The sequence below is a fragment of the Mandrillus leucophaeus genome, unplaced genomic scaffold (assembly GCF_000951045.1).
Source record: "Mandrillus leucophaeus isolate KB7577 unplaced genomic scaffold, Mleu.le_1.0 Scaffold870, whole genome shotgun sequence".
NCBI classification, from domain to species: domain Eukaryota; kingdom Metazoa; phylum Chordata; class Mammalia; order Primates; family Cercopithecidae; genus Mandrillus; species Mandrillus leucophaeus.
Genome location: NW_012109475.1, coordinates 266,202 through 278,334, shown reverse-complemented (window position 1 = coordinate 278,334; position 12,133 = coordinate 266,202). Strand labels below are relative to the sequence as shown.

The window sequence follows — 12,133 nt, the reverse complement described above, 5'->3', positions numbered from 1 at the left end:
AGAGCTGGGATTTCAAGGCAGGTGAACTGGGTCTAATGTTTCCACTGTTTACTCACCTCTCCCTACCTCTAGATTTCCACCCTCCCATGTTGAAATCTCTTGGTTATAAATTTTCACTTGTGTTCCTTTCTGGGATCACCTTCTTGAATCACAGTGGTGTCTATTTTCATACCCATTGAGGGAATAGTGATTCCTTGAGGGTTACAAGGTCTGCAGATCGATGAGTTCTTGGCATTTTGGAGAGGCCAGAGACTGGTAGCTCTGAGTCACTGGTTGTCAGGCCGTGCCTCCCTCATCACACACTCGAAGCTTGGCTGACTTCACTGAGTGCCAAAAGCAGGCTGGGGCTGGGGGTAGAGGATCTGGGTTTCACAAGAGGCAAGTCTGGAAATGTCAAAATTGGGGTCCAAGGTGACAGGATGGCATGGTAGGACAACATTGTCTGCCATCCGGGTATAATGGCTGAAGCTCTGGTTAGTGGGTGTAGCCTAAGGGGAATGTAGTGATTCCCACTCTAGGTGTAAAGGGCTTCATATTGATGGAGAGCTTTCTGTGTTGACCGAAATTCTGGTGACACTACGAGACAGATTTCATGAATTTATAGAAGAGACAACTGAAACTTGGGAGTCTGTGCCCCAGATCACATAATTTGTTAGCAGTAGGAGTCCAAGTTGAGCCAAGCCAGAGAAGGTTACTAAGTGTTTTGGCACCCTTGGCCTTAATCTGCTACTCTTCAGATTTCACAGCCCTCATGTTCCGGATAGTTCACTCAAAGCTTGGGAGTTGGAGATGAGGCAATCAACAGATGCTGACACCAGCATGGAGGAGAGATTGCGGCTGATCTGGAGGTATGATTGGGAGAGGTTGAGAAGCCTTTCAAGGGTGTCCCTGATGTGGGAGGGCACAAGCAAAGGCCCAGGGCATGGAACTGCCCAGTAGATTCCAGAAGAGAACTACCATTGCATACGGCGGAGTGTACAGTAACAGGGTAGTCAGTACACTGCATCAAGGGTCTGAAGGCAACTACCTTTTGGGTTGAGCATAGTCTGAAAACAGTGGAACCACTGCATCCCACAAAAGCTGGTAACCTGGACAGCTCAAAGATCAGAGCCATCAGGACTTTGCCTGGAATACTCTGGCGTTATTGGCAAACATCTCTCTCTCTTCCCCTAACAGGTTGGGTGCTGTATACTGAGACCCAGTCGGAGATCAGAAGGCAGGTTCAGTAGAAACACATAGGACTCTACTCATGTTTTAGGAACCTTTTTTTCCCTTTTTTATTTTTATTTTTTATTATTTTTTTGAGACAGAGTTTCACTCTTGTTGCCCAGGCTAGAGTGACGCGATCTCAGCTCACCACAACCTCCACCTCCCAGGCTCAAGCAATTCTCCTGCCTCCTGAGTAGCTGGGATTACAGGCATGTGCCACTATGCCTGGCTTTTTTTTTTTTTTAAAGTAGAGACAGGGTTTCTCCATATTAGGCTGGTCTCAAACTCCCAACTTCAGGTGATCCACCCGTGTCGGCCTCCCAAAGTGCTGGGATTACAGGCGTGAGTTACCGTGCCCGGACCTTTTTTCCCTGTTTTAGAAACAAGGTCTCATTCTGTTGCCCAGGCTGGAGTGCAGTGGTGCAAACATAGCTCACTGCAGTCTTGAACTCCTGGGATCCAGTGATCCTCCTGCCTCAGTCTCCCAAGTAGCTGGGAACAGGCATGCCACCATCATGCCCAGCACCATCTTATCAGATCTAATCCTGGCCACTCACACAGAGGACTGAGCTCTGATGATGTGTCTACCCTAACTTTATTAGCTTAGAAGCCTGAGCCCCATGTGGCTCAACTGACCTTTAATTCTGATCCCACATGCGTCTTCCATATTGGAGACATTACACTCAGGAAGGCAGGCCCAAGCAGGGTAGGGATCCCCCAGACACCTCACTGTGCTGGGGAGTATTTGAGAAGCCCTGCTGTAAACTCTGCTAACTGCAAAACTGTTGTGGCTTCTGCTCACAATGTGGTTATCATTGTCCATCCCCTCAGGGGCTTCTGGGAGAGATGGCAGCTGCAGTGGCCTCTGATCCATCATACAGTATGGATGGACACCACAGGCCAAAGATTCTCATGTCAGAGGATTTCTGGTCTTTTCTCCCCTAGGCCTCAGGAGGACCCAGGGAAATATCTAAAGCCAACCTATAGTTTTGGTGAACTGAGTTTGCATTGAAATGTTTTTGGAAATGATTTTCAACATTTATAAAATCACATGCCACATAAAAATCTGAATATTTGGCTCTTCTTGGAAAAGCAGGAGATATGGGAAATCTGTACTGACTCCACCATATTGTTTCCCCACCCCTTAAGAGGGACAGACCTGCTTGGTGGCCACCAGAAGTGGAATGATGAAGGCCACGGCCATGTGAATCTCAAGAAACCCTGGCTACTCACATAAGCCCCTCCAGACCATGGTTTCCATCTTCTCTGTCTGGAGGTTCCTACCTGTGCAGGGATGGCCATGAGATGAACAGCCCAGGGAGTCCACAGGAAATCCACAAAACATTTATTTGAATTTCAGCTATGAGTGACACATAGGTCTGCATGTCCTGAGAAGTTCTACACACCCTTATCTCACTTGGCCATAGTAATTGGAAGTTTCTGATATGCCCTTAGGACATGTCCCCTCTTGCTACCACAGTCTTCTCCACACTGTTTTTGTACCAATGATAGTTTCCACATAGCCCTGGCAGGTCTGAACCAGTTATACCTGCCTACTGAGCTCTATATTTCATGAGTCATGAGCCATGGGCAGGTACTGGGAGACATAGCTAGTAAAGTAGGACATGCACTGGGAACAGAGGACCAAATTTTTGCTGTGGAGGTTCTCAAAGAAACTACCCCATTCTTCAGAGCCAGCTCTGGGTCCACAGGTGACCCTTGGTGTCTAAACCACAAGATTCAGTCTGAGCCTGTCAGTTTTTCACAGGAGGCCTTAGGGCAACAAGGCAAATTCAACCAAAACTGGACTGAGTGTTCTTCCTGGCCATGCGGCTGTTTGAGACACTCAGTGCCCCCTACAAAAGCTGTTCTTTTTATTAGGATGAATTGTTTCAACTCACCTCGCCACCTCTGATGCAAGTGGCTAAACATTAAGGCCTTTATTATCTCAGTGAGAGACAGGCAGATCCAGGACTGCGTGATTGAGATTAAACAAATCATTCCCAAGTGTCACATGTAGATGCAAACAATGTGTCCACGAAGACAAACCTTTTCTTTCTCTTTTTTTTTTGAGACGGAGTCTCGCTCTGTCACCCAGGCTGGAGTGCAGTGGTGCAATCTTGGCTCACTGCAAACCCTGCCTCCCGGGTTCGCACCATTCTCCTGCTCAGCCTTCCAAGTAGCTGGGACTACAGGCACCCACCACCACGCCCAGCTAATTTTTTGTATTTTTAGTAGAGACGGGGTTTCACCATGTTAGCCAGAATGGTCTCAATCTCCTGAGCTCATGATCTGCCTGCCCTGGCCTCCCAAAGTGCTGGAATAATAGGCGTGAGCCACCATGCCCAGGCAAGAAGCCTTTTCTGGAAAGCTCCAGAAGACACCAGCTCAGATCTTAGCAAGAACTGTGTCATATCAAAATCTAAAGCCATCAGTGGGAAAGAAAATGAGGGTACTCAAAGGGCTCAGACTATATGAAATTCTCTCTAGAGAATGGAAAGGTAGGCTGCCTTCCCTTAGCACAGTGGAGACTGACACATCATGAGATCTTGCCAGGTGGCAGAGATGAGACAGTGTGGCAGGCAGTTTTTGACATGGCTTCCAATGATCTCTGCCCTGTGGTATTCATGCTCTTGTGTAATCCTCTCCCCTTGACTGTGGGCTGGACCAAGTGACTTGCTTCTAACAAATAAAACATAGCAAAGATGGTGGGATCTCACTTCCATTATTAGATTACAAATGATTGACTTGTTGGTATTCTCCATTGCATTATCAGCTTGCAAGCTTTGATCCACAAGCTGCCATTTTGGAGAGGCCCATGTGGCAGAGAACTGGAGGAGGTCTCAGACCAACAGACAGGCCCTCAGTCCAGCAGCCCACAAAAAAAACCTGAATGCTGCCAATTACGTGAGTTTGCTTGGAAGCAGAGCCTTCCCCAGGCAAGCCTTCAGATGACCACACCCCCCAGGTGACATCTTGATGTTAGCCTTGTGAGAAACCCTGAAGAGGAGTCAGCTAGCTGCACCAAAGTTTCTGACCTATAGAGACTGTGAGATAATAACTATTGTTTTAAGCCACTAGGTTTTGAGTAATTTGTTACACAGCAATAGGTAACTAATACAGAAGGTTTTTGCAATAGCAGTAATACAGTGCTGCCTAAGATTCTGGGAGCTGCGGCTTTCCCACATTTGTTGCCCATAACTCTGTCGTGAATTCTCTGGTGATTTTTCTTTAAAGGGGGTGTCTACAGCTGAAGGCTTTCCCATTTTCACTGCACTTGTAATGCCTTTTCCCCACAGGTACTTTATATTGCTTTCTCACACAGGAGAGGTGACCAAAGACCATCCCACATTCCTTACATGCGGGGGTTTTCTCTATTGTGAATTTTTTGGTTATAGATAAGGATTGATTTCTTCTTGAGGGTCTTTTTTCATACCAAGTGTTTAAAGATTTCTCTTCAGTGTGGGTTCTTAGGTGGTTGAAGAGGGCAAAAGTCTTCATGTCTTCCCATAGCCACTGCTCTTGAAGGGCTTCTCCCTATCATGGCCTGCCTGGTGTTATCTGATGTTGGAGCTGTGTGGCAGGATCTTCCCACTCAACTTTTCATGGCTTCCCTGTGCCATGAGTGCTCTGGTGATGGAGAAAGGAAGGCATTTCCATATTCTCTTTTGAGTTTCTCACTATTCGGGTACTCCAGTGCCAGAAGTGGGTAGTTACCCTGGAAAGCCTTCACAAATGCCTGGTCCTTGAGTCCTCTCACTTATGAATCCTGCTGTGCATGAACGGAAAAGTGCTCTTTACAAATGAGACTGTGAGCCATGTCACATCTGAAAAGGTGGTCTCCACCATAAATGGTCTGTTGTTGGTGAAAAGTTTGATCCACTACTCTGTGTGGTTTCTATCTGGAGTATACTGCCTAATGTTCAGCCAGGAGTACAATCTTTGGCAGGGCAAGGGTGCCATGGTCAGGGTGAGGAACGACCAGTCATGGAGTACTGGTCCTGTCACATACCCCACTGCTGAGCCTGTTAGGTGACATTCACATGGGCAGGGAGAACAGAGGGATCTAGGACAGCTGGCAGTGGCTACTGAAACTGCTGTTCAGTGATGTGAGCCCAGGCCACTCTTTTCTTGTTTAGAGATGGGGCCTTGCTCTGTTGTCCAGGATGGACTCAACCTCCTGGGCTCAAGAGATCCTCCTGCCTCAGCCTCTCAAGCAGCTAGGACTATAGGTGTGCACCACTGCACCTGGCCAGGCCTCTCCTTTATGGGGACTCCTGTTCACATCCCAGCCAGTGCTCTCATGAGTACTTCCTTGTATGGGGGAGGTCAAAGAAACAGCAACAACTCACATGTGATGATGATGAAATTACATGGTAAATAAGCTTTTTAAAATAGGTGCTAAACACCATATTCTGCAAGGTTCCAAATCTCAATCTCCTTCTAAAATACCAGCTCTGTCAACTGTGTTAAATGCCCCCATTTGCCTGTGCCCACTCTGTTGGCCAGCAAGACTGTGAAGGCATGAAGTGTGTGTTAGTGACCAGAAACCCTGGCCAGACTACAAAAAACACTTTCCTGGACGTCAGGCTATTGCTTCTCTCAGTCCCCAGTTCCTACCTGGGGAGTGATGCGTGCCAAGATACAGTTTGAGAGAAGTGAATGTAAACAATATTGCATTTATCTGCTTTAACTATAGCAAAAACTTTAACATGGCTGCAGACAAAGGTCTGCAGCTCTGCAGTTGTTCTGCACACCCTCACCCTGCAGAGTCCCAGTTGATGGGGAACTACGGCTGCTTCTTTGTCCATGATGGCATGTGCCCTAGTTCACCACAGTCTCCCCAAATTCCTAGTTATTACCTCACATCCAGTGTTTCTCTATGCACAGAGTCCTCCCTGGACCCCTCTAGGTCTTTGCCTTGGTGACCCTGTGACACATTAGTGTTGTAGACAGATTTATTTTTCCTCAGGGTAAGCTCTGGGCCCTGTGGTAACTGAAACATAGGCCACTACGTTCAATCCAGAGCCTTTCAGTCTTTCACATAGCAATGCAAAGTAGGCTACAACAGGACAGAGCAACTACCTGCTCTTCTACTGTGCCCTCAGGCAGATTTTGTGCCCTGAAAAGGCACTCCCCACTCTATCCATTCATTTTCTCAACCTACCCCAACAGAACCCCTAAGATTAAAGGTGACCTAATCAATAAGGTCTTTATTATCACGCGTATGGTGCAGACAAGGTAGGTGATTCCAGTGGCAGGTGATTTGTGGTCTCAATGGACACATCTTAGGGGTTAAACACAGACTTGACTACATCCACGAGGAATGTGCATCTTCCTGAGCTCAAATTAGATTTCCCTCAAGGCCCCTCGGCCAGCATGCATTCAGTTCACTGCCTAACCCTCTCAGAAGCAATGGGAATTAAACCATTCCAGTGAGCTGAGGACAGTCCTGAATCCCTACAGGACAGGTGAAGGGAGGCTCAGGGTACTGTTTTCCCCAAGCCAGAGGACAGGACTGCTGCAAAGTTTTGGATCCAGGCAAGATGGAAAGTGGCCATGGCTTCTGCCTTATGCTGCATGGGTGAGACGGCCCTGCAAAGGTTCCTGGGCTGGTCAGAAACAGGGTAGCTTCTGAAGGCTTTTCCACATTAGCAGTACATGTAGGTAATTTTTCTGGTATGGGGATACTGCTGCATAAAGTTTGACTTGGCTGAAGATTTTCTCACGAAGACCACTTCCATAAGGCTCTACTCAAATATGAATCTTTTTATGCTGAGCAAGGTTACAAAGATGGCTGAAGAGTTTCCCACACTGGCTACACTCATAAGTCCTTTCTCTGGTGTGAACTTTCTGGTGCCGAACAAGTGTAGATCTTTCACTAAAGGCTTTTCCACACTGGATGCATTCATAGGGCCTTTCTTGTGTGTGAACTCTCTGATGACGAACCAGGTGGGAGTTACTGCTAAAGGCTCTCCCACATTCACTGCATTCATAAGGCCTTTCTCCAGTGTGAACTCTCCAATGACAAATAAGGCTAGATTTTCGGCTAAAGAATTTCCCACATTCACTGCACTTATAAGGCTTTTCTCCAGTATGAACTTTCTGATGCTTAATGAGAATGGAGTTTTGGCTAAAGAACTTCCCACATTCATTGCACTCATAAGGCCTTTCTTTTGTGTGAACTCTCCAGTGTTCAATGAGAGTGGAGCTGTGAGCGAAGGCTTTCCCACACTCACTACACTCATAAGGCTTTTCTCCAGTGTGAATTCTCCAGTGCTGGATCAGGCTGGAGCTGCGGCTGAAGGATTTCCTACATTCACTGCACTCATAAGGCCTTTGCCCAGTATGTACTTTCTGGTGCTGGATGAGTGTGGAGCTATTACCGAAGGCTTTACCACAATCACTGCATTCAAAAGGCCGTTCTCCAGTGTGAACTTTCTGATGTCGAAGGAGATGGGAGCTTTGGCTGAAGTCTCTTCCACATTCACTGCACTCAAAAGGCCGTTCTCCAGTGTGAACTTTCTGGTGCTGAGCAAGGTTGGAGTTATTGTTAAAAGCTCTTCCACACTCACTGCATTCATACGGTCTTTCTCCAGTGTGAACTCTCCAGTGCTGAATGAGAGCAGAGCTTCGGCTGAAAGATTTACCACATTGACTGCACTCATAAGGTCTTACCTGTGTGTGAACTTTCTGGTGCCGAAGGAAATTGGAGCTTTGGCTGAAGGCTCTTCCACATTTCAGGCACTCAAAAGGCCTTTCTCCAGTGTGAACTTTCTCATGCCGAATGAGGTGTGATCTGTTACTGAAGGCTTTCCCACATTCACTGCACTCATAAGGTCTTTCTCCTGAGTGACTTCTCTGATGATGAACAAATGTGAGTTTGTGATTGAAGGTTTTCCCACACGCAATGCACTCATAATATCTTACTTCAGTGTGAAATTTCTGGTGCTTCCTCAGCTTAGATGGGTGACTAAAGGCCTTCCCACACTCCTTACACACATTGGGTATTTCCGCAGTGTGAAATTTTTGATTACCAAGGGTTGATTTCTCCTCTAAGAAATTTCCACCTGTTGGACATGCAAATGGTGTCTCTTCAGAGTGAGTTCTCAGATGGCTGAGGAGAGTGGAGCTCTTCAGGAAGGCTTTTCCACAGTTACTGCACTTGAAGAGTTTCTGTGTGGTACAGACTTCTGGAAGCTGCCCAAGATTGGAATACGGCTTCTGCCCGCTGTCAACAGCTTGAAGCTGGAGGAGGTCCCGGCTATCCAGGATGACCTTCCCACCTTCCCTGCAAGTGAAGGGGTTCTCTGACAGATGGACTTTAGAGCTCTTCATAAGTGCATCCCTGTCCTTGTACCATCTGAAGGGCTTCCCTCCACTATGCTCCTTCTGGTGCTGGTGAAGATTTGCATTCAACCAAAAGTCTCTCCCACATACTCCACATGGGTAGGGTTTCTCCTCACAGTGTGTTCCCTGATGCTCAGCCAGGTACAAAATGTCTTTCAAGAATGGCCCACACATGTCACAGGAGTTAGCTTTCTTGGTGGAAGAATCTGTGTTGGGGATCCTGACTGGTAACACCTCTTCTACAGAAATATTCTGCTTGGGATGGGCCTTCTCACCCTCTACTCCATGCCAACAACCTGAAAATACAGAAATGCCAGTTAACTAACTATTCTACTTAGTGGGAATGGGTGACTTCATTAGAAATGTTACCCAGGAATTCACACTCAAGAAGAGGTCCCAGGGATTGCTGATAGGCCAATGGGGCCATCAGGGTGAGGAAGGGCCCACTACTATTGGCAGGATAGGGACCAGCCAAGCAACAGAATAAGGGAGACCTCCCCAGGGGCAAGGACACAGAAGTGGGTCAAAGGACTTAGACATTTCTGTAAAAGAAGATATATACATACATGGCCAATAAGCATATGAAAAGAAGTTCAGCATCCTTAATCATGAGGAGTATGCAAACCAAAACCACAATGAGATATCACTTCACACTCACTAACATAGCTAAAATAATAATAAAAAAATAAACAACAATACATTAAGATGAAGTAGAAAAACTGGAGCACTTATACACTCCAGATAGGGATGTGAAATGGTGCAGCCAATTTGGAAAATAGTTTGACAAGTCTGCTCCTACAGAGCTACACAAGAGAACTAAAAACACATCCACACAAAAATGTGTACAAGACTGTTCATAGCAGTATTTTTTAAAAACTGAGATAGGGTCTTGCTACGTTGCCCAGGTTGGTCTCAAACCTCTGGGCTCAAGTGATCCTCCTGCCTCAGCCTCCTGAGTAGCCGGATTATAGGCACCTCGCCCAGCTTCTATAGTAGCATTTTTTTCTAACACCTAAAAAATGGAAACAAGCTGAATGCTCATCAACTGATAAATGGATAAACAAACTGTAGTCCATCTACACACTGGAATATTTGGCTGTAAAAAAGAACGAAATACTGATACATGCTACAACACTGATGAACTTCAAAAACATGCTAAGAGAAAGCCAGTCACAGAAAAACATAGTATTCTATAAAATGTCTAGGAAACGTAAATCTATATAGTCAGAAAGTAGATTAGTGGTTGCCTAGGACCGGAAGGAAAGGGATAAGGAAAGATGGGGAGTGACAGCTAATGGGACTGCTAATGAGACCTATAGTTTCTCTTTAGGTGATGAAAACACGCTAAAACTACATTATAGCAATGATTATACCATGTGAAAACATACAGAAATCACTAAACTGTGTACTTGAAAAGGTGAATTGTATGATTTATCTTAATAAAGCTGTTTTTAAAAAATATCTCATTGAGGGCTGGGCGCGGTGGCTCACACCTGTAATCCCAGCACTTTGGGAGGCTGAGGCAGGTGGATCAAGAGGTCAGGAGATTGAGACCATCCTGGCTGACACAGTGAAACCCCGTCTCTACTAAAAATGCAAAAAAATTAGCCGGGTGTGGTGCTGGCGCCTGTAGTCCCAGCTACTTGGGAGGCTGAGGCAGGAGAATGGCATGAACCTGGGAGCTGGAGCTTGCAGTGAGCCGAGATCACGCCACTGCACTGCAGCCTGGGCAATAGAGCTAGAGTTCATCTAAAAAAAAAAAATTCCCACTGGAGACAGAGACAAAATCTGGGCATGGCTTCATACTGGGTAACCCAACCAGGGATTGGTGAAGCTCAGTGGGATCTGTTAGGCAGACTGGAGATGTCTGATCCCCAACCTTTGCCTCCACAAGGCTTCTGGGCAACAGCTATTAGGAAAGCTCATGAGGCTGCTCAGAGAGCGATAGGGGAAGTACACACAGCAGAGTCTCAGCACCCCAGCACCTACAACAGGAAACCTGAGAAGGAAGCAGTACCCGTGATCTGGCTTTGGGATGAACAGAGCTTTCTCTGAGGAAAAGACACAGGGCATAAGCTGGTCATCACCATGCTGGGACAGGGTATTACCAAGTGAGGTCACGAGCTCGAGGTTTTCCAGCATCACACTGTGGTACAAGTGCCTCTGGGCTGCATCAAGGAGCTCCCACTCCTCCTGGGAGAAATATACAGCCACATCTTCAAAGGTTACCAGGCTCTTCAATGCGGGGACAGCTGAGCCACAGGGCCAAGAGGTATGCTGACAAAGAAACAAACAATTGGTCAAATGGAAATATGCAGGCCCTTGCCGTGTGACTCGGAATCCTGCCACATCTACCACTAACATCTCTTTTTCTTATGATCCTCTCAGTCCGTCCACTACTTACCCATCCGCAGCTTATCTTCTTCCTCAGGGCCCCCGCCTAACATGCCCTGGAATTAATGGTGCCCCTCTCTCCTAGTAGTCCCACTGGTCACTGTATCCAGGCCAATCCAACCTAGAGGAACAACAGGCAGGTGGGCAGATGGATGCTGCCTCCTCCCTCCTGCTGGTCAATTTTCCTTGTGACTTCTGGCTCATACCTCCCAAACATAAGAAAATTTGGGCTTCCCTTTCTCTTAAGGCTCTTGTACCAGGGCCATGGGCCCAATGGTTCACATTCCCTCACCTTTACATGTGACTCCTCAGACCATACAGTTCTTATATTTCCACCTCCTCCCTGTTCACACTGTAGGTATTCTCCCTAGCATCTCACCATGCACATAGCATACCTGACAGACGCAACCAGGATCCAATCCTGGTCCAAGCCAACAACAGAGCTCCAAAAACCCCACTGCCAGAGGCAGCCATAGCCCCTCAAGTCAATGCCTCCCGTCCTTTCCCTATTTCTTCAACCATCAGCTGCCCAGAACCATAAAGAGATCTCAAATATCTCTTCCCTCTTATATCTCTGCCTTTGTATGTGTTGTCTCCTCCCCAGTCATAGCTGTCCTTGCTCTTCCTAACACTCAAATCCAAGACCCACTGGCCCCCACCTTGGCTTGGGGACTCAGCTTAGGCTGATCCTTTCTGATCCTGCCACTACACCAGCCTGACAAAAACCCCAGGACCCTACTTAAGAGGAGGTAACATGCCCTGACCACAAGAAGGACGGCCACGACAATGTAGTGAGCTGCAGAGAGATAAATCAACCTCAACCAAAGCCCAACTCTCATCCTACTTCTGCCGCTATGCTTCATTTTTGTCCTAGACCTACTCTCTGTTTAGGAGGCTCGGGCACTATCTTGAACCCAACCCACAACTGCACGCAGTGTCCACCCACAAGCATCCATCCCTTGGATGTTTCCAGCCTAAACCCGACATAATTTCATAATCGCATGTTTAGGGGTCTACTTGGCAACTCAATTTGGTAGTGTCTGGGACATCTCAAATACAACAAAATCCAACTCTTTTATCTTCCCCCTGAAATCTACTCCTCACACCAACTTCCACATCTGAAAGATCTAAGGTCAATTTTTTTTTTTTTTTTTTTTGAGATGAAGTCTCGCTCTGTCAC

The 12,133-nt window shown here is 46.8% G+C and overlaps 1 protein-coding gene across 2 annotated transcripts in view; it reads right to left on the bottom strand.

Annotated features, from left to right (window-relative positions):
• Positions 1 to 6,402: 6,402 nt before the first annotated feature.
• Positions 6,403 to 12,133, bottom strand: part of ZNF132 (zinc finger protein 132) — a 7,664-nt gene continuing 1,933 nt past the window's right edge. The window contains exons 2-3 of one of the 2 annotated variants that reach the window (XM_011969068.1): positions 10,668 to 10,836; positions 6,403 to 8,855 (exon numbers count right to left, since the gene is read on the bottom strand). In XM_011969068.1, the coding sequence (XP_011824458.1) occupies positions 6,964 to 8,855; positions 10,668 to 10,836 (2,061 nt within the window). In that variant the 3' untranslated portion in view covers positions 6,403 to 6,963. The remainder of the gene's footprint in view (positions 8,856 to 10,667; positions 10,837 to 12,133) is intronic. The other variant, XM_011969069.1, reaches the window with a different exon arrangement.